The sequence below is a fragment of the Haliotis cracherodii genome, unplaced genomic scaffold, assembly GCF_022045235.1.
Source record: "Haliotis cracherodii isolate W230 unplaced genomic scaffold, xgHalCrac1.p SCAF_3, whole genome shotgun sequence".
Lineage (NCBI taxonomy): Eukaryota > Metazoa > Mollusca > Gastropoda > Lepetellida > Haliotidae > Haliotis > Haliotis cracherodii.
This window is the reverse complement of record NW_027266286.1, coordinates 21,725,273-21,751,953: the sequence shown is the minus strand read 5'-3', so window position 1 is coordinate 21,751,953 and position 26,681 is coordinate 21,725,273. Positions and strand designations below refer to the sequence as shown.

At 42.7% G+C, this 26,681-nt stretch overlaps 2 protein-coding genes across 2 annotated transcripts; one reads left to right on the top strand and one right to left on the bottom strand.

Annotated features, from left to right (window-relative positions):
* The first annotated feature begins 18 nt into the window (after window positions 1-18).
* Window positions 19-21,351, top strand: LOC139474080 (aldehyde dehydrogenase family 16 member A1-like). Its single transcript, XM_071256944.1, has 14 exons — window positions 19-120; window positions 1,737-1,839; window positions 2,643-2,769; window positions 3,902-4,080; window positions 4,588-4,850; window positions 5,296-5,448; window positions 6,665-6,862; window positions 7,955-8,053; window positions 8,716-8,958; window positions 10,305-10,462; window positions 12,224-12,391; window positions 13,650-13,854; window positions 14,711-14,896; window positions 16,285-21,351. The coding sequence occupies exons 1-14, from the start codon at window positions 19-21 to the stop codon at window positions 16,582-16,584; spliced, it is 2,484 nt and encodes an 827-aa protein (XP_071113045.1). The 3' UTR covers window positions 16,585-21,351.
* Window positions 21,352-22,037: 686 nt separating this feature from the next.
* Window positions 22,038-26,299, bottom strand: LOC139475296 (ufm1-specific protease 1-like). The gene is made up of 4 exons (XM_071258526.1): window positions 26,267-26,299; window positions 24,911-25,013; window positions 24,304-24,374; window positions 22,038-22,183 (listed from the first exon to the last, which is right to left on the bottom strand). The coding sequence occupies exons 1-4, from the start codon at window positions 26,297-26,299 to the stop codon at window positions 22,046-22,048; spliced, it is 345 nt and encodes a 114-aa protein (XP_071114627.1). The 3' UTR covers window positions 22,038-22,045.
* Window positions 26,300-26,681: the final 382 nt, after the last annotated feature.

Below are 26,681 nucleotides of genomic sequence, written 5' to 3'. Positions count from 1 at the left end.
GTCATTGACCTTCTCAAAATGGCTGCCACAGGTGCGAGTGGGCAAACCTCCAATAGTGTGTCAAATATTTTCGAAAATTTAACCTACGGACCAGCGCCAGAAGCTGACAATGTCGCAAAGGTGATGTCCTTGATTTGTTGCGCTTAGAACTGTACCCTTGTGAAAGACGAATTCTGTTAAATATTAACCGGTTTAAAAATAGACCATCAATCAATTTCAGCACGAGTATCACCAAACTGGTTACTGAACTATCTGAACTATTAATTAGTTGATTGACCTTCGTAGTGTAAGGTTATCAGTAAGTGGATATGTCGATATCTCATTAAAACTATATGCACATTTTCAAGGTTTTGAACTTTTCAAGTGCCTGTTTAAAATGTCTCGTGCATTTTGCTTGTTGACAGGAACAGAGGGTAAAGGGCATATCCTTGTTAGGAGTTGAAGTCCAGTAAGTGGGGCACAGCTCTCTCTGACGCAAAGCTACTCTTATCATGTTTGCTGAGCACTGACTTATTTGCCCCATAAGTATTTCTATTATTATTGCCTATCTTAGGTCAGAATATATATGATATGTCCTCAGGTCCCCGGCAGTTCTGTATCATTTCATATTGTGATACTATTGTAAGCTTTGTTACCCTGGATTGCTTAAATTGCATCACATATATTTGTGCTTCACAATTTGCAGACATAGCTGCATGAAAAATATCATGAATTTATTAAGATGGGAGCCAAGTTCTGTGTTAAAGTATGTTACTTAAACATTTAGAAGTATCTACTTCCATATGTATTGTTTGAAAGGCATTCCTGAGAAGTTGACTTATGAGAAAGTAGATGCACAATATGTCTACTTACTTCCTTTTGGCTTATGTTTAATGTTACTCTTATGTGAACCACTTTGTATATTCTACTAAAACTAGCTGTTATTGCCAGGTGCTAATAGAAATTCCTTTCCTTGAAAACAAGCCTTTTACGAAACAACCTGATCATCAAACGACATATAGGATACAAAACTACCGGGTTACAAATTGACACAAGGGATATGAAACTACTGGGCCACAAAACTACTGGGATACAAAATGTCCTGTTTCCTGACTGCAACATTATTCCACCTTCACAATCACAATCAAATATAACCGTCTCTCAAATTCATACCTTTTGGATTGACATTTTCATTTAACATTTTCATTTCAGTACAGGGCAACAATTTGTATAACCCATTAGTCCATTAAACTGAATCAGTTCAATTAACTTCATGAACATGTTTTGGGTAAAGGTAATGGAGCTAGTAAAATTTTAGGCTTTGGAGGTGTTATTAGATGTTGTCACTAATCATTTCAGATTAATTTCTACAACTGCCAATTCACAACTATGCTGGTGACCCGTGGAGATCCGGGGTAGAATAGGTCTTCAGCAACCCATGCTTGCCATCAAAGGCGACTATGCTTGTTGTAAAAGGCGACTGACGGGATCGGGTGGTCATGCTCGCTGACTTGGTTGATGCATGTCATCGATCCCAATGGCGTGGATCGATGCTCATGATGTCAATCACTGGATTGTTGGTCCAGACTTGATTATTTACAGACCGCTGTCATATAGCTGGAATATTGCTAAGTGAGGCGTTAAACAACAAACAAACAACAACCATGCTTGCTCACGATGGTCAGTCATACATAACGTATTATGCTCTGTATGTGTCTTTGGCCATGATGGCAGCTAGATCCATTTTTTTATTACAGGCATGGCTAGATGACCATAAGAGGGAATTTGGACATTTCATCAATGGCAAATGGCACAAACCTGAGGGACGCAAATACTACCAAACCAAGTCCCCTGCAACAGGTAGTGTAAACAAGTTATGAACCTGACTGCTGGAGCATGTAGAGTGTAGACAGGGGTGTTTACAGTGGTAATATTGAATGGTGACTCCACTACCATTTCATACTTATTGATGTCAGACATATCAAAAGCATGAATATCAACTCCTTTGAAAATTGCAGTTGTGATGTTGGAAGAACAGAACAATATTATATATTACTTGTTGAAGAAGATCCTTTTCTTCCTCTCACTGTTACCTAAATACCTATTAATTGATTCCCTGTGTATCTTTATTGTTTACACTGCTGCAGATAGAGACAGAGTTATGGGACGTTAAATTATAAGACAACATTGAACAGCTGTAAAAGCATTGACAGTTTTTCATGAAAATAGACAAGCTGCTTCAATCTTAAAATTTTAAAAGTGGGAAAAAATATTTGAAATTAATAGTTACATGTACAGTTAAGAAATGTTCTGTTTGCATTATACATGGCTCTGATTATTGAGGCAGTCAATACATAGTTTCCACTGCAAAGTTTCACGTGTCACTGTTTGAGTGTTTATAGCCTAAGTTTATAATTTAAGTTTCTTTGCTTTTGATATTCTTAGTGATGGGATTCTGGGAAATACCAGGATTTGGTATGAATGTGGTATGATTGGATACAAATAAAGCAATGACATTTCAACAACACTACTCTGAGTCTCATTGTCGAATATGCAATATGTGTCATACAGTTTTGTGAACATCAAAGACTGTGCATTCAGGAAGTACCAGGTTCATGTTCACATTCACTGCAGCAGAGTGAGGTATGTATTTTTATTTCCAGGTGAGATCTTAGCCTCAACCATCCAGGGTGAGGAAGCAGATGTTGAATGTGCTGTTAGTGCAGCGAGAAATGCACTGGACGACTGGCGTGATGCACCCCCTCACGTGAGGGCCAGGCATTTGTACAGGTAGAGATCTCATTATATACTAAATGAGTGTGTGAGCGAGTTGGGTTTAACGCCGCTTTTAACAGTATTACAGTTATATTGCGGCATGTCAGCTTAATGTGGGAGGAAAGCCCGAAGCCATGCGGGTCTCAGACGTTTACGACTTTGGTGAAACCCACGAGCACGGGTATGGTGCTGACAAACATAAAGGGTGAACCGAGATTCAAACCCATAGTCATAGGTTTTTGGCGTGCCCAAGGGACGCAACTCTGCGCAGCGAATCGCGTTGCATTAGACGACTGGGCAAACCCGTGCCCCCATTATATACCAACAAAGTTACAGGACATGTAGGATAGGGAGGAACATTAACCATGCATGTTACTAGTGTGATAAGGGGACACGAGTCACCCAGTCGTTTAAGTGCCACAATTTGCTGTGCAGAGTTGTGTCCCTTTGGCATGCCAGAAACCTATGATAGTGAATAGGTTTCTAGGTTTGTCAGCACCATACTCCTGCTCGTGTGTTTAACCAAAGTGGTAAACGTCCGAGACCTGCATCACTTCAGGTGTCCCTCCCACCATCAAGCTGACAAGGCTTGATATAACGGGAATACTGTTCAAAGCGGCATTAAGCTTAACTCATTCCCTCACTCATGTGTGATAAATTGTGAGACACAAGTGTTTTTGTTCAAAGATATATTTGAATATAGTTGTTTCCTGGTATGTGGAGTTTGTTGCTTGCCATGCCCAAAAAACTGGAGACAAAACAAAAGTGATATCAGGGATAATTTGAGGTCAATTCCTTGAACTGTAAGCTGTCAGACAAGTGAATGTGGCTGGCTAGAGGCTGTTTGAAATGCCTATTTTCAATAAAATACATCATTTCTATTTGTAAAATATTTGTTTCTTCATAACTGAATTATTTCATGGTAGTCTATTCCATATTAGTCGGTCCTGGTCCCACTTGCACAAAGTGATTTGAGCAGTAGGATTGTCATAAGTCAATGTTAAACTAAGGGGCGATCAATGTGGCGCCAATGAGGACTCTGATTGGAAAATTATAACCATGGTAACACCTGGACTGAAAGCCATGTTTTGACAACAGAATATTCTGTGGCTTATTCCTTCTGACAATGATTGTTCCTGCTGTGCAGCATAGCCCGACATGTCCAGAAACACCAGCGGCTACTCAGTGTGGTGGAGGCCATGGATAATGGCAAACCCATCCGTGAGACTAGAGACGCGGACATCCCAATCGTAGTGCGCCATTTCTACCACCATGCCGGCTGGGCAGAGCTCATGCCAACGGAGATGAAAGGGTGGAAACCTGTTGGTAAGTAGGACCAACATGCTGCAGTTTTAGCTCACTGATGTGTCTGTTTATTACTACTGAAAATATATTGCAAGTGATTCCAGGGCACTTGAATTACCAACCAGCTAATTGTTTTGGCATTTATGATCCCATAATCTGAAAACAAATTATGCCATGTTCACAAGCTGTCTACTGATTCTTGATTGGCTGATAATGGGGTGGGTGGGGCTTGGGTTTCATTATTTTGCTGAACGCTGTAAGCGATTTCATATGGTTTGCCCTCATATGGCCTATACCTATTGCCTACAATATGACCACTCGCTCACTCACTCACTCACTCACTCTTTCACTCACTCACTCACTCACGCACTCACTCACTCTTTCACTCACTCTTTCACTCACTCACTCACTCACTCACTCACTCACTCACTCACTCACTGTCATGTAACTAGGTGAAGAGATATTATTCTGTAGGTACTAAGTTGATGTATTGTCTCAGTGTTGACTTGGCTGTGACTGAACTTGCAGGTGTGGTTGCCGGTATCGTGCCATGGAACTTTCCCCTGATGCTGCTCACCTGGAAGGTGTGTCCCGCCCTTGCCATGGGCAACACTGTCATCCTGAAACCAGCCACATTCACTCGTCTGACAGCGCTGCTGTTCGCGGAGATATGTGCCGAGGCGGGCTTGCCGCCGGGGGTCTTCAATGTTGTGACGGGGGGCGGGGCTTTCGGCAGCAAGCTGGCATGTCACTCTGATGTAGACAAAGTAGCATTTACTGGATCAACCGAGGTACGAGGAAGAAAGTTTATCTTGTTTGTTTTCCCATTTCCTTCTCTCTGTGGCCTCCATTGTCTTGTGGATAGAGTTTCTGCCCTGAGGGGCACCTTCATCAAGCATGTGAAAAGTGTTTAACGATAGTACAAAGGACTAATGACCCCCTTTATTGTCTTTCTTTACAGTAATTTCATCATGCATTGTCACTGTGAAAACAAATCAATATAAGTCTTTCTCGTGGTAGAAACTATCATTTTTAATAAACTAGTCCTTATAATGATAGCATATAGCCAAAGCCTTAAAAATGGCAAATTTCTACTTGTCCTTATGATACCTTAACTATTGGGCAGTTTGGCAAGGACTATATGACAAGTGTCAATTTCTAACGCTGTCTTTCTATTGACTCCGTCAACAAACCCATATGTTTCTTGCTATTTGTATGCATGCTGGTATCCTTCAGGTAGGACAGATCCTGCGACATGTCACGGCTGGGAGTGGCAAGAAGCTGTCCCTAGAGTTAGGTGGAAAGTCCCCTGTTGTTGTGTTTGAGTCGGCAGATCTGGACTCCACGGTCGAGGGTATCGTTGACGCCATCTGGTTCAACCAAGGACAGGTGAGTAGCTGTTGAACCCCGCCTTCTGCTGACCCTTGTGTTAAGTCACCTACCATTCTGGTTTAGAGCTTCAGCGATGCGCTATCATGATAAGTTAGTGAGTTTGGTTTTACGCCGCTTTAAACAATATTCCAGCAATATCACGGCGGGGGACACCAGAAATGGGCTTCACACATTGTACCCATGTCGGGAATCGAACCTGGGCCTTTGGCGTGACGCGCGAACGCTTTAACCACGAGGCTACCCGACCACCCCCTATCATGATAAGACACAGGTCGATCTATATTGGGAGCCCTTACAGTATGTTCAAGTGGCTCCACAAACCCATGAGACACTGTCACAGGTACGCAGATGTGTGAGATCTGATTGGCTGCACCATGGTGATGACCTAAGGTCCTAGAAAACCACAATTTGTCTAAGGTGGTGGTATTTAAGAGTGTCTAAGAAACAGAGTAATGTGTCTGTCATGTACCATTTATCTTATAGACCGCCTCCGTGGTCTAATGGTAGAGCGTCCGCCCGGATAGCGGAAGGTCCGGAGTTCGATCCCCGGCCGTGTCATACCAAAAGACGTTAAAAGGTGGTAGTTGTTGTTACCCTGTCTGGCACTCGGCATTAAGGGGCTAAAACAAGGACTGGTCAGCTCGGAGTGCATGCACGTCGCTATATAAGTGCAATAATCTTGGACTCGGCGTTAAACACCATTCACCTCACCTCACCATTTATCTTATAACTCATTCTTAGAGAGATACCAGCTGACAGACACTTGTGTGGTAGTCTCTATATCTGTTCTAACCATCCATGAAACATCCACTGGTTGATCAGAAGACCTTTCAAACTGTCCTATTTCAGTGCATGTTGACCCCTGAAGATCCAGGGTAGAATAGGTCTTCAGCAACCCATGTTTGCCGTAAGAGGCGACTAATTGGATCGGGTGGTCAGACTCACTGACTTGTTGATGCATGTCACCGTGTCTCAAATGCATGGATCATGATGTCAATCACTGGATTTTCTAGTCCAGACTCGATTATTTATAGACCACCGTCATATAGCTGAAATATTGCTGAGTGTGGCGTTAAACATCAAACAAACAAACAGTGCATGTGATTAAACACTGATATAACTGGAATACTATTCAAAGGTGCATTAAACCAATCTGACTCTGTCACAGCATCATAATGTGATCTTTAGTTCACTTACCTGTGTTGTCTTTCAGGTGTGCAGTGCGGGGTCAAGGCTGCTGGCACAGGAGTCAATCTATGATAAGTTGATCCAGAAACTGAAAGATAGACTGACCCACTTCCGTTTAGGTAACAATCTGGACAAAGCTATTGACATGGGAGCCATCGTGGACGACAGTCAGAAGCGCTCAGTAGAGGAGTTTGTAGAACACGCCAAAACAGAAGGGGCTGAGGTGAGAGATATTCTCATTAAGCACCTGGACAAAAGTTCATAGTAGGCCATGACAATGAGGACATGCTTCTTGGATTACGTAATACATTGTACTACATTGTAACCTCACTAATATGGTTTCGTTGGGGTTCCTATGCAGGTGCTTGCTGACTTGGTTGATGCATGTCATCATATCCCAATTGTGCAGATCGATGCTCATGATGTCAGTTTTGGATTGTCTGGTCCAGGGTCAATTATTTACAGATTGCCGTCATTTAGCTTGAATATTGCTATGTGAGGCGTTAAACAACAAACAAAGAAAAATAAAACAAAACTATGCAGGTCATAAGAGGCTGCCTCATGGATTGGGTGTTCAGGATTGGAGACTTGGTGGATGGCATGTCATTGTACCCCTGCTGTGTTGATCACAATATTGATCACTATTGATCCAGATTTGAATATTTACAGGCTGCTGTCATATAGCTGGAATATTGCTGAGTGCCATGTTAAAGTAGAAAACAATATATCAAGATCCAAGAAGAATGTTCCACTTACAGCTTTTGGGAAGGGGACATACTGTGGGTGCTGCAGTTGACTATACAGAGTTGTGTCCCTTAGCTGCTAGCGTCCACTTATCATTGGTTCTAAAGTGGCTCCAATGTGGCAAATATTTACAACCTGTGTCACTTTCTACCATATTAGGGGGCACGGATGGCCCAGTCTAAGGCGCCGCGATTTGCTGTGCAGAGTTGAGTCCCTTGGGCACACCAGACAACTATGATTGTGGGTTCGAATCCCGGTTAGCCCCAATTATGTTTCTAGGTTTGTCAGCACCTACCCGTGCTCGTGTGTTTCACCGAAGTGGTAAATGTCTGAGACCTGCATCACTTCGGGCTTTCCTCCCACATTAAGCTGACACGCCGTGATATGACTGTAATACTGTTGAAAGCGGCGTTAAACTCAAATCACTCGCTCACTCCTCCCATATTAAAGCCCAAAATATTTATTTAGTTACTTGATTTCATCGCCTCCCGCCTCACTACCAAATACCTTTGGGAAGTACATTGTTACACATACCTACCTGTATTCTTAATTAGTCTGTCACATGCTCCAGGTGTACCAGGCCAGTGCGTGTGTACCGGCAAGGGGATGCTTCTACCCCCCAACTCTCATCACCAATGTCCAGACAGTGTCCAGGGTGGTTGTCGAGGAGGTGAGTAGTTGACCATATATATCATGTTGACTTCATATTTTCAGTACATAGACTTGACCACCAACAGCCTATGCTGGTTGTAAGATGCAACTAATGGATTGGGTGGTCAGACGTGTTGGCATTGTTGATTGGGTGGCATTATTCCCCAACAGTATTGATTGTTGCTCATACTATCAATCACTGGATTGTCTGTTCCAGGCATAATTATTATCATTTACAGGCTGACATCATCATGATCATATAGCTGGAATATTTCAAACGAACAAACAAACAAACAAATGCTATATCCAGTGTACAGATAGTATTAACAGATATTCTATTCTATTTCACATCACTTTTTAAAAAAACAAATCAGTTTTCTTGATGCCCTATGTGAATTTTCTATCGGGATAGTTACAATTTTGAGAGTCCATCACAACCAATAATAGCATGATAGATGATTCGTCAGATTACAATAATATTATACTAATTTACGCTTAGCTCAATATTCCAGAATGATTCAAAAGAGTAATCATTCTTATCTTTTTGACAAGTTAATCATAGCCTCAGCGTAGTACATACTTTGGGCACATGTCTGTGTTAAAAGGTATCTTGGATCACATAACATGGTAACCATGGTGATGATTTCCCCACTGATCCTGTTAGTGTGTTACTCCTGACAGGTGTTTGGGCCTGTACTGGTGGCAATGCCGTTCCGGACAGCCAAGGAGGCTGTGGCCCTGGCTAACAATACCCGGTACGGCCTTGGAGCCAGTGTGTGGACGGAGAACATCAGTCTGGCCATGGAGGTCGCCCTCAGCATCAAGGCCGGGACTGTGTGGGTCAACGCTCACAACCTCTTTGATGCTGCGGCTGGCTTCGGTGGCTACAAGCAGAGTGGCTACGGCAGAGACGGAGGCAAAGAGGTGAGCAGTAGCAGGGATGCAAGTTAGTATGAAACAAGTCGTAAAGATGATTCAGGGCTACTTCTTGTGCCTTCATCATTCACCTGATAAGGAAACAATGAGGCAGTTGTGTACCATGTTTCATGATGTACCATGTTTCATGATGTAGTTAGTGTCATGATACATCATGTTTCACGATACACCATGTTTATGACGTACCATCTCTCATGATGTAGTTAGTGTCATGATACATCATGTTTCACGATACACCATGTTTATGACGTACCATCTCTCATGATGTAGTTAGTGTCATGATACATCATGTTTCACGATACACCATGTTTATGATGTACCATCTCTCATGAAGTAGTTGGTGTCATGATACATCATGTTTCATGTTGTTGTTGCATGACACACCATGTTTCATGATGTAGTTAGTTGTTTCATTATACACCTTGTTTCATGACGTAGATAGTTGTTTCATGATACACCTTGTTTCATGATGTAGTAAGTGTCATGATACACCATGTATCATGATGTAGTTAGCATGGTTAGTTGTTTCATGACACACCATGTTTCATGATGTAGTTAGTGTCATGATGCATCATGTTTCACGATATGGCATGATGATGATAATGACAACCACTTTGTTTGTCTCATCTCTCCCGAGGCAAGAGAGTTAAATGACTATAAAAGTCCAGTTTCCACCCTTGCCGAACTAGGCTGGTATTATGGAGTTACGTTTTGCCTGGACTAATGAGTCTATGCATAGTACAATCAAAATCGCGCACCGAAATCAAAATCCGGTTCGTAAACTGTCGTGCAGATTTTGATCGATTGCAGGGTTTGCAAAGCATGTGCATCGCCAATTCGTTGTCAGCAGATATTTTCAAAATCCTTTCATGTTTTTAATCAAGGTGCTCACTTGATTTGATGCATTTCGCGATGTAAGACCCGTTTTATCACAATATAGATCTTGATTATCCATCAGATCCTCCTGACTGGGCGCCACCATTTTGTGTGAAGCAAACGTAAGTGATACGAGAGGTGGAATCTGATTGGTCCATAGGAGAGGCTTAGAAGGGACATAATTGGTGATAGCCACTGGTTGGGCAATGATCGAGCCCAGTAATTCCAGCCTAGTTCGGCAAGGGTGGAAACTGGACTTTTAAAGTCAGTTAACTCCCTTGCCTCAGGAAGATGGTTTGTCTAGGCCAGACTTATTTATTAAAAGGCTTCCTGATATTGCTGGAATATGTCTGACTGTTGCACAAAACAACAAACAGAGCAGTGTATCCTTGACTTCTTGGTCTGCCAAGGAGCAACATTTGCATCAAACCACACTGACTATATGATGTATGTATCAGGGCCTGTATGAGTATGTCCGCCCTGAGTGGCAGGAACGACCACGCCCGGGAATTGTTCAAGTCAACATAAAGACATTTGGTGCAACAGTTCCAGGCCGGCCGACCATCAATGACATTGACAAGAACGAGATACAGGTCAACGGGGTCAAGATGCCAAGGTAAATATTGAGGCAAATAATTATCACAGTCATAGGCAATGTGTCCCTAGTAAACTTACTTGTAGCTTGACCGCCTCCGTTGTGTAGTGTTAGAGCACCAGCCCGGAGAGTGGAAGGTCCGGGGTTCGATCCCCGGTCACTTCATGCCAAAAGCATTAACAGGCTAAAACAAGGACTGGTCGACTAGAGTAGAGTATACTGTCTCTGAGTCCTATTACAGAGTGAGTTATCAATGTAGGATATAAAGGACATTGCCCTACCACCATAATTTTCTGATACTGTCAAAGAAATTTACGACCCCTGAAGATCCGGGGTAGAATAGGTCTTCAGCAACCCATGCTTGCTGTAAAAGGCGACTATGCTTGCCGTAAAAGGCGACTAACGTGATCAGGTGGTCAGGCTCGCTGACTTGGCATGTCATCGATCCCAATTGCGTGGATCGATGCTCATGATATCAGTCACTGGATTGTCTGGTCCAGACTCGATTATTTACAGATCGCCATCTTATAGCTGGAATATTGCTGAGTGTGGCGTTAAACAATAAACCAACCACAGAAATTTACCTCCGACAATCTATTTTCAAGTCCAGGGGACACTCATTAAATTAATACAGTTCTGGGATCGAAGGAATGAACAAGGGGGACCAGGCTGGTGACTTGTTGGGAATTGAACCTTGGTATTCGGCGTGACTGAGCTACCTGACCGCCCCTAAGTGTATTATAGATGGGGGATTCCAATGTTAGATTGAAGAAAATCAACCTCTGACACCCTTAATTTTGAGTGTATTACTTACCGCAATAGAAACTCAAAAGTGATTGGTAAAAATTCAATCTACAATTTTGATAAATGTAATTATTTGAAGAGGCATAAGACCTGCAATGAAACTTATTTGTGTCAATTCTCTAATTGTATGGTCATTAAATTGTGTCTGGTAAAACCCTGATCTCATGTAAACAATATGACAGTGTTTTTAATTAAGCATGAAAGTCAAGGGGTCCTTGTTATTACCCTAATGTTAAGGGATTTAGAGGGTCCCAACCTTACCATACTCCTGGATCTTCTTCATTGCTGACACAGGTTGCCCAGTCGTCTAAGACGCCACAATTTGCTGTGCAGAGTTGTGTCCCTTGAGCATGCCAGAAACCTATGATTGTGGGTTCGAATTCTGGGTTGCTCCAATCATGTTTCTTGGTTTGTCCTCATCATACCCATTGTGGGTTTCACCTGCATCACTTCAGGATTTTCTCCCACATTAAACTGTTCAAAGTAGTGTTAAACCTAACTGACTTGCTCACTCATTGAAGATACTGCAGGATGAACATTGAATGGTTCATTTATTCACCGGCATGTGACGGTATGATGTCATGTTCCTCATTATATCTCTTTAATGATGGAAGGGAAAGAGCAGCCAATCAGAGCGCAGCAGAAGTTATCAATGGTTTACCGTAAAAGGCAACTATGCTTGTCGTAAAAGGCGACTAACGGGATCGGGTGGTCACACTCGCTGACTTGGTTGATACATGTCATCGATCCCAGTTGCGTGGATCGATGCTCATGATGTAAATCACTGGATCGTCTGGTCCAGACTCGATTATTTACAGACCGCCATCATATAGCTGGAATATTGCTGAGCGCGGCGTTAAACAACAAACAAACAAACTATCAATGGTTTACAGCTGCGTACGGAACTATGTAGTTGATAGTTGTGACAAGTGACACAAGAATGTAGACATATCATTGATGACTGAGGTTGTGTTCCAGCATCGACCGGACGTACAAGATGTACTACGGAGGAGCTCAGAAGAGACCTGATGGCCAGTACACTCGGCCAGTGATGAGCTTGTCCGGGAAGGTCGTCGGCCATGTTGGTGACGGCAACAGGAAGGATATCCGGAATGCTGTGGAGGCCGCTCACAAGGCTGCCCCAGGGTGGGTGCATGTAATAATAACAATGATAACTACTTTAAACATGATACTTAAAATGTATTGCTAATAATAACTTAATAGTCACTTTTATTCTCAGCGTGTGACTCTTAGCCCTTTGTTGATGTATTGGTACATGATTGTGTATTGCAACCTGTTTAGTTTGAAATGTGACACTGTTATTTTGAAAACCTTTAAATTTTAAAGAGTGTATTGTGACATTCTATGCAATTCAAAATATTGACTGTATACTGTACTTCTCTACAACCCTTGGAACAGATAAAAATTCATGAAAAAAAACAACCCAAAATTTAAAAAAAAAAACAACAACAAAAACAACCAAACAATGAAAACAATAGACAGAGGGACATGCTCATAGTGCATGACATTATTATGCCAGGTCAATAGATCAGGGTGCCTTCATATTGTATCTTCATTTGCCTGGGGAGTGTACAATTCAAGCTGGCTGTCCTGTGCTAGATTGTTGTGCATTCATATAAATATTTCATCCTATCAGGGACCGTAAGAAACACTCATCCACCTCCTCCCCCTGTAGGGGGGCACGGGTGGCCCAGTCGTCTAAGGTGACGCGATTCGCTGTGCAGAGTTGCGTCCCTTGGGCACGCCAGAAACCTATGATTGTGGGTTCGAAATCCCGGTTCGCTCCGATTATGTTTCAAGGTTTGTCAGCACCATACCCTGCTCGCGGGTTTCACCGAAGTGGTAAACGTCAGAGACCTGCATCAATTCGGGCTTTCCTCCCACATTAAGCTGACAAGCCGTGATATAACTGGAATACTGTTAAAAGCGGCGTTGAACCCAACTCCCTCACTCACTCACTCCTCCCCCTGTAAAGTAATATAGGACTTGTTGTATCAGTCAGTATATATAGGTCTGAGTGTGTCACTCAGTGGATCGGCCTGGGAAGGAATGGGAAGGGTAGGGAATAGGTCTTCAGTAACCCATGCTTTCCGTAACAGGCGACTATGCTTGTCGTAAGAGGCGACTAACAGGATTGGTTGGTCAAACTCGCTGACTTGGTTGATGCATGTCATCGTATCCCAATTGTGTAGATCGATGTTAATGATGTCAATCACTGATTGTCCGACCCAGGCTCGGTTATTAACAGACCGCTGTCATATAGCTGGAATATTATGTGCAGCGTTAAACAACAATCAAACAAACAAGACAGTCGGTGGATCAGATATAAGCTGTGTAATGTGAGTCGACATGTTTGTGTACGGTCTGTGTGGGCATGTTGCAGCTGGGGGAAGCGGGCGGCACACAACCGAGCACAGATCGTGTACTACCTGGCGGAAAACCTGGAGGTGAGGCGGGAGGAGATCGCTCAGAGGATCTGTGCCATGACCGGTCAGCCACTGGACGCCGGTCGGCAGGAGGTGGACCAGGCTGTACAGAGGCTGTTCTACTGGGGGGCGTACTGTGACAAGTACGGAGGCAGTGTACAGGTGAGTGACGGTCGTCATGGCTCAGTGGAGTGTCAGACTTCTTCACCTGATATCGTCAGGACATGATAGTGTGGAGGAACTGTGAGAGTCTGTCAGAAGTAGGTTGTTGTAGTATGTTGTATAAAGTGTGATATATATGCAGTCTGTGACTTCAGCCACTCATCCACTGTCTGGTAAAATTTATTTCGGTTCATGTTGCTACAGTTATAATAGTCCATAGAAAAAGAATAAATTCTGAAAATGTCTCTGAAAGACTTGTGGTCTACTGGACAAAAATATTTTTGGTGCAAATTATTTATGAAATATTTACCTGTATATAATCATATGTGTATTATATATTGAATTAAGCCTGAAATAAAACAAATCATAGTCATTTTAAGGCAGTGGCTTCCATTAAAACATTGCTTGTATATTTCTGTGGGGTAAATCTTAAGTTAATTCACTACTGTCTTGGAACATGATTTCCAGTGCATCATTGGATTTCTGTCATGAGATGTGTGACCCCTGAAGATCGGGGGTAGAATAGGTCTTTGGCAACCCATGCTTGTCGTAAAAGGTGACTATGCTTGTTGTAAGAGGCAACTTACGGGATCGGGTGGTCAGACTTGCTGACTTGGTTGATACATGTCATCGATCCCAGTTGCATGCATGGATCGATGCTCATGATGTCAATCACTGGATTGTTTGGTCCAGGCTTGAGATTTACAGACCGCAGTCATATAGCAGGAATATTGCTGAATGCAGCGTTAAACAACAAACAGACAAACAAACAAACAAACAAACAAACAAACAAACATGAGATATGTGACTGAGATGAAGCAACAAGTCTAAATAATGTTCTTCATCTTTTCTCCAGGAGACAACCCTGTATGGAGCTACTGTCAAGATCCATGAACCCGTGGGAGTGATCGGCATCGCGTGTCCTGATGAGTATCCTCTTCTAGGCTTTGTCTCCCTCTTTGCTCCCGCTGTGATCCGAGGGAACGCTGTTGTCATCATCCCCAGCGAGAAGCATCCACTTGTTGCCCTGGACTTATATCAGGTGGGTGTAGCTTTGCGTATCAAAAGATACTATTTTGTATTTTGTAGCAAATAAGCCCTGGTAGATGGGATGCTGCCCGTGTTGGTGGTGCGTTGTTGTTATCACATTACCATTTTACTATGTGGCACAGCCAGAACAGACTTCTTCTCAGGGTTAGAAGGGTGATATTTGTACAAGGTCAGTTTGGCGTTATTCGTTACATTTGGCAAAATGTAATAGTATGATCCACCATGAATTGTAGGAAATGTACACAGATCTGGGAATTCACCAATGATATGAAACTTTAGTTGACCATTGTAATGCTGTCAATCTATTTACCCAGTCTCATTAAAATCAGATTTTAGTTCTCGCTACCGCCAAACAAAGATCTGAGGACATCCGATTACGGGTCACGTCAGACCAACCTTTTGCGAACTTAGACCGTCTTATTGAATGACTGACAAGAAGTTGACAATAGCCAATCAGAAGGCAGCTTAATCGAGCTTTATGGCACAAGTTTCAAACTGGCGACTACGCTTCGAAAGATATTCTGTCATATACTCGATTAAAAAAATATAAACTGAACAAAAGAACATTCTGGAATGGCTAATATCGTCTAGATTGTATGAATACAGACATAAAGACTATAACTATCTTTCAGAATATCCTGTGTGTTTGTTTTTTTCGAGGTTGCACAATCAAAAATCACATTCCAACTGTCACTTTTATGATCTGATAAGCGACGCTCTAAATGGTCAGATGAAAGGTCGTTCTGACATGACACGCAATGGGATGTCCTTAGATCTTTGTTTAGCGGTAGCGAGAGCTAAGATCTGATTTTAATGAGATTATATATCTACCATACCTTGGTTTAAGTAGGAGAAGTTCCACACATTTGTTGATTCCAAAAGTGGAATCAACTTGCCACTTCGGAGCTTGTTGAGCATGTTGAGTCTACTCCTGGAATCAATATATTCTCATGATTTCTCCGTTACAGAATTCTGGATAGGTAATTACAGGCCGAGGCAGAAGGGGGCACGGGTGGCCCAGTCATCTAGGGCGCCGCGATTCGCTGTGCAGAGTTGCGTCCCTTGGGCACGCCAGAAACCTATGATTGTGGGTTCGAATCCCGGTTCGCCCCGATTATGTTTCTAGGTTTTACAGCACCATACCCATGCTCGCGGGTTTCACCGAAGTGGTAAACGTCTGAGACCTGCATCACTTCGGGCTTTCCTCCCACATTAAACTGACATGCCACGATATAACTGGAATACTGTTAAAAGCGGCGTTAAACCAAACTCACTCACTCACTCACTGAGGCAGAAAATAACATTCACTCAATCCCTTGGTGGATAATAGGGCATTGTGATTGTGCTGATTGTACATAGTTGATAACGTTACTGTTAAAGGTGTTTGACACGTCTGATGTCCCCGGCGGGGTGGTGAACATCATCACCGGCGACCGTAACCATCTTACCAAATACCTCGCTGAGCATCAGGACGTCCAGGCCATGTGGTACTTCGGATCTCCGGAAGGGTCCAAGTTTGTGGAGTACGCTTCTGCAGACAACATCAAGCGGACATGGGTCAACTACGGAGTGAGTCGCAACTGGTCAGAGGTTGAGGCGGGGCAGGGGGAGGAGTTTCTGTTCCACTCCATACAGGTCAAGAATATATGGATACCCATGGGAGACATCTTTGCCAATTAGACTCGCTATTGCAGGAAGTATTTGCTGACCGCTGCCAGTAGTTACGGAGGTTGCTGTGGTTGGTGGAGATGGATGCTGGTCGTCTGACCAGTCCGCAGATTTGTTAACTAACGAGAGTGGTGCTGAACTAACCCATGTTGAAGCGGTTCCTCGACTGGCATTTTAGGGACAAGTTGCTGGCTGTTTGAATGTTATCACATTGTTATACAAATCGTGGAATTGGAAATGTGGTGCATCGTCAATTCTTGATGGTTTTGTATAAACTGTATTCCTCCATCACCTGTGAATACCCGTGCTATGCAGGGTCGTCATTATTTTTTACCATGGTCATGGTTCGCGTCAAGTCTTACAGTGCAGGGCTGTGCATAGTTGCACAGTGGAGGGCCGTGCACAGTCGCACAGTGAAGGGCCGTGCACAGTCGCACAGTGCAGGGCCGTGCACAGTCGCACAGTGAAGGGCCGTGCACAGTCGCACAGTGAAGGGTCATGCACAGTCGCACAGTGCAGGGCCGTGCACAGTCGCACAGTGAAGGGCCGTGCACAGTCGCACAGTGAAGGGCCGTGCACAGTCGCACAGTAAAGGGTCATGCACAGTCGCACTGTGCAGGGCTCCCATTTGACTTCAGTTAGTCATAAGCGCACTCATTTAATAAGAAATAGCATGGAGGACTGTAATGTTTACAAACCTGTGACGAATTGACGATGAATATTGTGTGGCGGTGAAAGTTCCGTTGATTGTAATGCATCTCTAGGAGTGGAAGCAGAACACTGTTGTCTGATTGATGATTGTAAGAATCCTGAATCTCCCCATAGCTGGCGATGGTCAGACATGATAAAACGTATGTGCACATCTCCGCGTACATCTCATCACGTCTCAAAAACATACATATTTGGGGTTTATTTCTGTCTGGGTTCAGAAACCAAGCATTAAGAGGCTTAAAAATAAAATAATTGGTTCTCAGGCAATGGCTTTTGAAAATATAGTGTTGGCAGTGTTTTTTGTTTTGTTTTGGGGGGGGTAACCAAATAAACAGTTGTGGGAAAGGGCCTCTTAACATAAATGTATTCCTTGATGAGTAAAATACTGGAATACAGTATTTGACTACTATGGACTGGTTTTTTGTTGTTGTTTTTTGTAAAAATAAAAATGAAACTTGAGGTGATGATGATGCAGGCGGTGCCTGAGAACCAAGACTATTATTTGTTTTAGCCTAACATATGAATTTTATGCAAGACTGTAGGAAGGTAAGTAAGGAAGTAGATGAGATGGATGTACATTTGTAGTGCATGGTGTAGATGATATATTACGCAAGGTCAGAGCATCAGGGATAGCATCATCCAGAGTTCACCATGACTCCACAGAATATACCCAAAGCCACATTGTATTCCCAGAGACGGGACTCTCTTCCTTATCTGTTTACAGTTGAATCTGTCCAAACCTAGTTTATCTAATACAGAACCAATTGTAGGGTCCAAGCACTAAAATCTGTCTTAGAGTTTCCAGTCCAGATTCTGCATTTAATTTGTTTGATAAAAGTCACATTATTGGTGCTATTATCATGTTATTGGTGGTGCAGTCATGTGTTCTTGCCTTTTTGTATGCATATTTATAATCGATAGAATTATTTAGGTGTTCAGGTATATTAAAGGAAAACATATAACAAGATATACCCTATTCGACGTAATAACCACCCAGGTCGCTTTCAAAATTAGAAATAGGGCGGCTCTCATTAGAATATTATTTTGGTGAAAAAAGATGAGTTGAAAGATAAATTTTGTGGTTTATGAACACAGCCTGAAATGTTTATGAACGACAGATTATTTTTTCCAGAATTTAATTGCCCATAATTAAGGGCGCATATAACACCCAAGTGCGTATTATACGCAAATAAATAAGTCTTGTGTACATTAATCAATCGGAAGGGGTGCTAATTGGGATTGTTCACTAGCCAATATGTTAGCAAATATCGCGCTTATTATAGCTGGGCGCTTATTACGTCGAATACGGTAGTTTCAACAAAATTACACGATTACAGAACACGAATTGCCAGATCACAAGATGTACCCCTCCTTTTCAAACCCTGTGTCAGGGCTTGCAAGTGATATCTCTTTGGTCACATATATTGCTCGAAAGAAGTTAAGGAACACCTGATCATGGCACGACAGATTAACTATAGTCATGTGAAAAAATCAGGTGTTCTTAATCTTCTTGATAAGCTGGTTTCCTACCTCTGGTCTTTTGCTTTGAACGTTTGTTACAGGACTATAATTTGCATCCCAAAGGAGTGTGGTTTACACAGGTTCTACTGTAGTGTATCAATAGATAGTTCTTACTTCCTGTATTGAACTATTGAGGGACAGGTATGTATGATATTTGTAATCAAGGTACCATGTTTGGTGATGGGTTTGTGAGACATAATCTACCACCTGTATTTGTTTGAATATGTGTGCATGTTAAACCTGCATTGACAGTGCTGACTGTCAGATCCTGTAATCAAGTAATTTAGTTTAGTACTTTTCTGATCAGGTCATCATATATACCCCTATATATATATATATCACTTTCTGACTTGTTCTTTGGAATGGTGGACATCAAGCGTGGAATTTTAAATTTCAAATTTAATGGGGATTGATATTTTTCAAATATTCAAAATATTTAACTTTGATTTCTGACTTGCTTGTGTTAAATTGATGCTTTTATATGTCTTGCTATACAAGACAACTACTGCATGAAGTATGAAAGTATAGTCCTGCATGAACAAAAACACTAAACCTCGGACTGGTGTTAGGATAGAACACGCCTTCCAGCACAAAGAATAGTAAACACAATACACTAAAGTAGGGGTGGGGGAGTAGACCCAGGTTCGATTCCCCACATGGGTACAATGTGTGAAGCCTATTTCTGGTGTTCCCAGCTGCCATACTGCAGAAATAGGGCTAAAAATGGCGTAAAACCATTCTCACAAAACTCATTCACAAAAGTAAGAAGTAATATTTGGTGCGTATTCTACATTACTGACATTCATTGTTCGAAATATGGCCAGTAATAATAAATATTTTAGCCTGAACAGTAATTATTGGCAATCTGTGATTATCCTATCTAGTCTGGCTTTACAAGTTTCCAAAGTTTAAACACTGCGTAAGTTTTAAAATACAAGGGTATGTCTTCCTGTTTTGACCTTGAAGTTGTTGTTGGTTCTTGGCTTCAGATCATCACTGCCGGGAAGTTCTCGTCTCCACATACACTCCTCATGTCATGCATGGAGTTTTTGTTGTGTATTATTTTCTAAGTTTTTAACTTACATCTTGTTTCCCTAATCATTTGCTGATGCTGTTATTTTGTTTGTTTGGTATTATACAGTTTTTGTTATCCTTGAATATTTTGTTTGATTTTGCTCATTACTGGATCACTTCTCTATGAATGATGTTGGATTATTGTAGGTGTTCAGACAGAGTGAATGTTGTATGTTTAATGTGCTAAGGACAGCATCATTGTTCCAAGGTGATTGAATTCCCAGAAAGATGCAAACATATCATTATAGAGCTGATAGAGGCTTTGTATAATGTACCTGGAGCATTGTCAGGGATCCTGTGTGTCTGTCTTCGTATCGTGTATCAGGAATCTCTGTTCCATGCATCTGGAGCCTTCATGTCGTGTACCCCTGGAGCCTTATTGGAGAGCCTCTGTGTCTGCCTCTGCATCATGTACCTGGAGCCTCTGTTCCATGCATCTGGAATCTTTTATCATGGAGCCTTCATATCATGTACCTCGGGAGCCTTATTGGAGCATATGTATCTCCGTATCTCCATAGCATTAACCTGGAGCCTCTGTATCATTTATCTGGAGCCTCCATATAATGTACCTGGAGCCTCTGTTCCATGCATCTGGAATCTTTTATCATGGAGCCTTCATATCATGTACCCCGGGAGCCTTATTGGAGCCTATGTATCTCCGTATCTCTGTATCTCCATAGCATTAACCTGGAGCCTCTGTATCATTTATCTGGAGCCTCCATATAATGTACATGGATTCTCTGTACCATAAAACCTCCAGTTAATGTACCTGGAGTCTCTGTACCGTAAAACCTCCAGTTAATGCACCTGGAGTCTCTGTACCATAAAACCTCCAGTTAATGCACCTGGAGTCTCTGTACCATAAAACCTCCAGTTAATGCACCTGGAGTCTCTGTACCATAAAACCTCCAGTTAATGCACCTGGAAGATGATCCCAACCTGAGCACTTTCATGTAAGTGTTTAGAGAAAAGCTGTCTTATGTTTCAACAGGCTTAAGTTTGCTCAAGTAGTCATCTGCACTTACAGGTACCGGTAGCTGATTTCACAGTGTGAACATTCTCCGAACGATAGAAGAAAAATAGAAACACTGACCTGAAAATCAGTTTGTATGGAATTTGTTTATGTTTGATAAGTGAGTGAGTACTATTTAGTGGCCATTCAGTATTTTTTGTTATGTGATAAGTGATGTTTGAAAATCCGGTAAAGTTTATTATGTTTACAGTGAATCTTGTAGCATTTGATTGGCCAGGAGTCTGTCATATGTTACACATGGGTACAAAAGTTCAATATGAATTCCATTTTGCCTTTTGTGAATAGTATATCGTCTAGCAGAATTATTTTGAAATTGTGCCATAACTGTTTATTATATATGCTGCTTATCATAACACTACTAGATTACCTCTTCGGTCCCATCTGTCTCCACTTTTTGTTGAAAATAATTGTGCCAAAAGTGTTAAAATTAATTCATGAATGTTAAAGCTGTTGTCTCTAAACATGTATATAGACAAGTGAAATCTCCACTGTTTAGAAAGCTTGGCTGTTAACTGTCGGCAGCTACTTAAGGCAGTCAACATTTGACTGGAATAAACTGGTTATAACAAGATAATTGTTGTGTTTCTCTTTCCTCTCTGTGCTGGACATACACGGAACCACTGATTAAAAAAGGTGTACTGGTACATCGAAGCTGGAAAGCTCTAAAGGCATCCTCCAATAATACATGTTTGTCACAGAGGTGAGGTGAAATTGGGTTTAACGTTGTGTTTAAGATAATTGCACTTATTTAGCTACATACATCCCTCTCTCCTCTTGCCCCTCCCTCATTCCAGACTGATGCTGATTTTTATAGCACTTGCCAACTGTGCCACAGTTTAACATGATTATCCCACACTGTTTACTGACTCGGAGCCGACCAGTCTTGTTTTAGCCCCTTAATGCTGAGCGCCAGACAGGGTAACAACAAGAACCATCTTTTAACATCTTTATGCAGGACGCGGACAGGGATTGAACCCCTGAATTTCCACTCTCCAGACACTCGACCACTTGACCACGGAGCAGGTCGTTTGTCACAGAAGCTGGCGGTTCACATTACATCCTGCTGAACAACTGCTGAATAACTTACAGGACTGTAGGAATTAATAACCACATAAAAACCTCATCATTTATTGGTCAAGACTTGTCAAGTTTTACTGGCATACACAGATTGTAGAATGATTCCTGACAGAAGTTCTCCAGTGACACCCATTTGACCCAGCACTTCTCCTGCAGTTGATGTCGTGTGATGCCAGCTCCATAGCAGTGAGGATCCTGTAACAGACAATAGATAGAACTCGACGCCAGCTCCATAGCAGTGGGGATCCTGTTACAGACTATAGGTAGAACTAGACACCAACTCCATAGCAGTGGGGATACTGTAACAAACAATAGGTAGAACTAGACACCAGCACCACAGCAGTGAGGATCCTGTAACAGACAATAGGTAGAACTAGACGCCAGCTCCATAGCAGTGGGGATCCTGTAACAGACAATAGGTAGAACTAGACACCAGCACCACAGCATTGGGGATCCTGTAACAGACAATAGGTAGAACTAGACGCCAGCTCCATAGCAGTGGGGATCCTGTTACAGACTATAGGTAGAACTAGACACCAACTCCATAGCAGTGGGGATACTGTAACAAACAATAGGTAGAACTAGACACCAGCACCACAGCAGTGAGGATCCTGTAACAGACAATAGGTAGAACTAGACGCCAGCTCCATAGCAGTGGGGATCCTGTAACAGACAATAGGTAGAACTAGACACCAGCGCCACAGCAGTGGGGATCCTGTAACAGACAATAGGTAGAACTAGACGCCAGCTCCATAGCAGTGAGGATCCTGTAACAGACAATAGGTAGAACTAGACGCCAGCTCCATAGCAGTGGGGATCCTGTAACAGACAATAGGTAGAACTAGACACCAGTGCCACAGCAGTGGGGATCCTGTAACAGAAAATAGGTAGAACTAGACACCAGCTCCATAGCAGTGAGGATCCTGTAACAGACAATAGGTAGAACTAAACACCAGCACCATAGCAGTGAGGATCCTGTAACAGACAATAGATAGAACTCGACGCCAGCTCCATAGCAGTGGGGATCCTGTAACAGAAAATAGGTAGAACTAGACACCAGCACCACAGCAGTGGGGATCCTGTAACAGAGAATAGGTAGAACTAGACACCAGCTCCACAGCAGTGGGGATCCTGTAACAGACAATAGATAGAACTCGACGCCAGCTCCATAGCAGTGGGGATCCTGTTACAGACTATAGGTAGAACTAGACACCAGCACCACAGCAGTGGGGATCCTGTAACAGACAATAGGTAGAACTAGACACCAGCACCACAGCATTGGGGATCCTGTAACAGAGAATAGGTAGAACTAGACACAAGCGCCACAGCAGTGGGGATCCTGTAACAGACAATAGGTAGAACTAGACACCAGCTCCACAGCAGTGGGGATCCTGTAACAGAGAATAAGTAGAACTAGACACCAGCGCCACAGCAGTGTGGATCCTGTAACAGAGAATAAGTAGAACTAGACACCAGCGCCACAGCAGTGTGGATCCTGTAACAGAGAATAAGTAGAACTAGACACCAGCGCCACAGCAGTGTGGATCCTGTAACAGAGAATAAGTAGAACTAGACACCAGCGCCACAGCAGTGTGGATCCTGTAACAGAGAATAAGTAGAACTAGACACCAGCTCCATAGCAGTGGGGATCCTGTAACAGAGAATAGGTAGAACTAGACACCAGCGCCACAGCAGTGTGGATCCTGTAACAGAGAATAAGTAGAACTAGACACCAGCACCACAGCAGTGGGGATCCTGTAACAGACAATAGGTAGAACTAGACACCAGCACCACAGCAGTGGGGATCCTGTAACAGAGAATAGGTAGAACTAGACACCAGCACCAAAGCAGTGGGGATCCTGTAACAGAGAATAGGTAGAACTAGACACCAGTAGTGAGGACCCTGTAACATAGACACCAGCACCATAGCAGTGGGGATCCCGCAAAGGTGTTTGGATTACATGAAAAATCGGAAACAAAAACCCCAGATTGGACCGAATCATGTTTCTAAGTTTGTCAGAACCATGCCAGCGCACGTGGGTTTTACCAACCGGTGAAGACCTGCATCACTTTAAGTTTACCTCCCACATCAAGCTACCACACTGTGATATAACTGAAATAATGTTCAAATGGGCAGTAAACCAAACTCACTTACACACTCGAACTCACAGTCCTAGGTTTCTGGCACGCCTAATTCCGGCACCTAAGACGACTGGACCACCCGTTCTTCCCATCATAATTACAAAAGATTACGGAAACTCTTTGTTATATGTATTTTAATGTTTTAAAGATATTGAAGATGTGTATGTACTTACCACTACAAGCAAACTGGGTGGATCTCTACATGCTCCCACAATGCCCTTGGAGGAAGCATCCGTGTCGCCACCTATACGCAAGAGAAACACTGCGTTCTTCAAGAAAGAAGCTCATGATAACAGGCGGTAAACTTAATGAAGGATTTCTCGATGTGATTTGGTAGATTTGATAAATAAAAAGCTGGATTTGCCTCTAACCAACTAATGACCTTCGTTCAGTTAACACTTCGAGGGCATATAACTAGACCCCTGAAGATCTTGGTTGAGAATAGGTCGTTGTAAGAGGCAACTATGCTTGTCGTAAGAGGCGACTAACGGGATCGGGTGGTCAGGCTCGCAGACTTGGTTGATGCATGTCATCGTATACCAATTGCGTGGATCGATGCTCATGATGTAAATCATGGTATTGTCTGGTCCAGACTCGATTATTTACAAACCGTTGTCATATAGCTGGAATGTTGCCGAGTGCAGTGTTAAACAACAAACAAACAAAGCATATGATTTATACTTTGGAACACAATTATCACGTTTATATATAAGAGACAAATCCATTAATGAAGACTCTGGTCCTAGTGTAAGGAAACAGGCCAGGTATAGGTATCCTTACCCATCATGACTGGAGCCCCGACATCCCGGAAGTGCGAGTAGATCTGGTCGATGAAGTCGGGCAGCTTGGCCCCACGGGCCACGTGGACAACGCGACAGGGGACCTGGCGATAATAATCAGGTCAGGCATCAGGCCATAGTGCATAACATAACACATCTGATAATAATCAGATTATACATCTGATAACACATCGGGCAATACATCTGATAACAAAGCAGATAATACATCAGTACTAATCGGATAATGCATCTGATAGCGTATCTGGTAATACATCAGATACATATCATAATACATCAGGTATTCATTTGATAATACATATGATGATATATCTGATGTTACATGAGTACAAATCTGATAATTCATATGATAATACATCTGATAATCTGACATCAGGTAATCGTAGAGTTATGACTGCCCTAACCCCCATTACATTTAAAACAAACTTACGGGAAAAAATGATGGTTGAATTGTTTGATAGGCATTACTTAGAGTGAGTGAGTGAGTGAGTGAGTGAGTGAGTGAGTGAGAGAGAGTATGGTTTTACGCCGGTTTTAGCAATATCACGGCGGGGGACACCAGAAATGGGCTTCACACATTATACATTACTTAGAAGTTGACGGATGACAAAGTAGACACAATTTATGGATAACAACTTCTTTAATACTGTATATACTGTTTCGGTATAGATCCTTATGTTGACAACGGTATAAGGATCTATACCGAACCGTCGCCTTTACAGTATTAAAGAAGTTGTTATCCATACATTGTGTCTACTTTGCAAAATGATGGTTATAACGACATATTTTAACACCTCTTTACAAAATGAATTTTTCTGGTTATATTTAAATGTCCCGATGTGTTCAGGCGGGTCTCTCTGGTTAATTCAAATCTGCAGGGTCTCGTTCCAAAACGCGATCTCAGCTCGAGGACTATCGCTAAGCCCCTGTCACACAGGGCTGCGACCTTTGTGCCACCTTCGAGCGATCAAAAACTGGCCAGGACGCTCAATTGTCGCCTAAACCCAGAAAATCAGGTTTCTGTGTAACTGCTCCAGCAGTTGTTCAGCAGTAACTGCTCAAGTTGTTCAACGTCTGCAACCACAATGAAACACTGCAGGTACAAGCCCTTTATTTATAGGCAGGCTGAGGAGGCACTACAGGTAGCTCAAAGGAGGCAGAAAAGAGGCAGAAGCATTGCCATGGTGTCTCAAGTGTTGCCGTGGTCGCCGAATGGAGGCAAGGCGATCGCCCTACTCATCATTCAATGCACGCTGTTGGTCGCCCAAAGAAGGCACAAGGAAGGCAGACGCATCGCCCAGATTTACGGGACTTTATTTAAGCAGAATGTATCTATTACCTGGCGACCATTGGGCGACCACTGTGCCTTCATTCTGCAACAACGGCAATGCTTGTGCCTCCCTTCTGCCTCCTTTGAGCGACCAACCTCCTCGGCGACCTTTGTGCGACTGTTTTGAACATGTTAAAAAATTCACTGCGAACATGGCGTCCATGGCGATGTCTGATCCTCCTGTGTACAACCTTGGAACGACCTAAGCAGCCATTCTGCCTCCTTTGAGCCTCCAACGACGACCTGGCAAATTCTATGATCGCACACGGGAGGCACAACGGTCGCCATCCTGTGTAAAGGCCCCATTATAATCTATGCTCAAGTATTGACGTTATGACAGTCGTTGCGCTCCGAGCGCTTTGTGGAACGGGGCTCAGCCATTTACCTTTATTTACTTGTTTCGTGTTGGTCATCCGAAAAGATA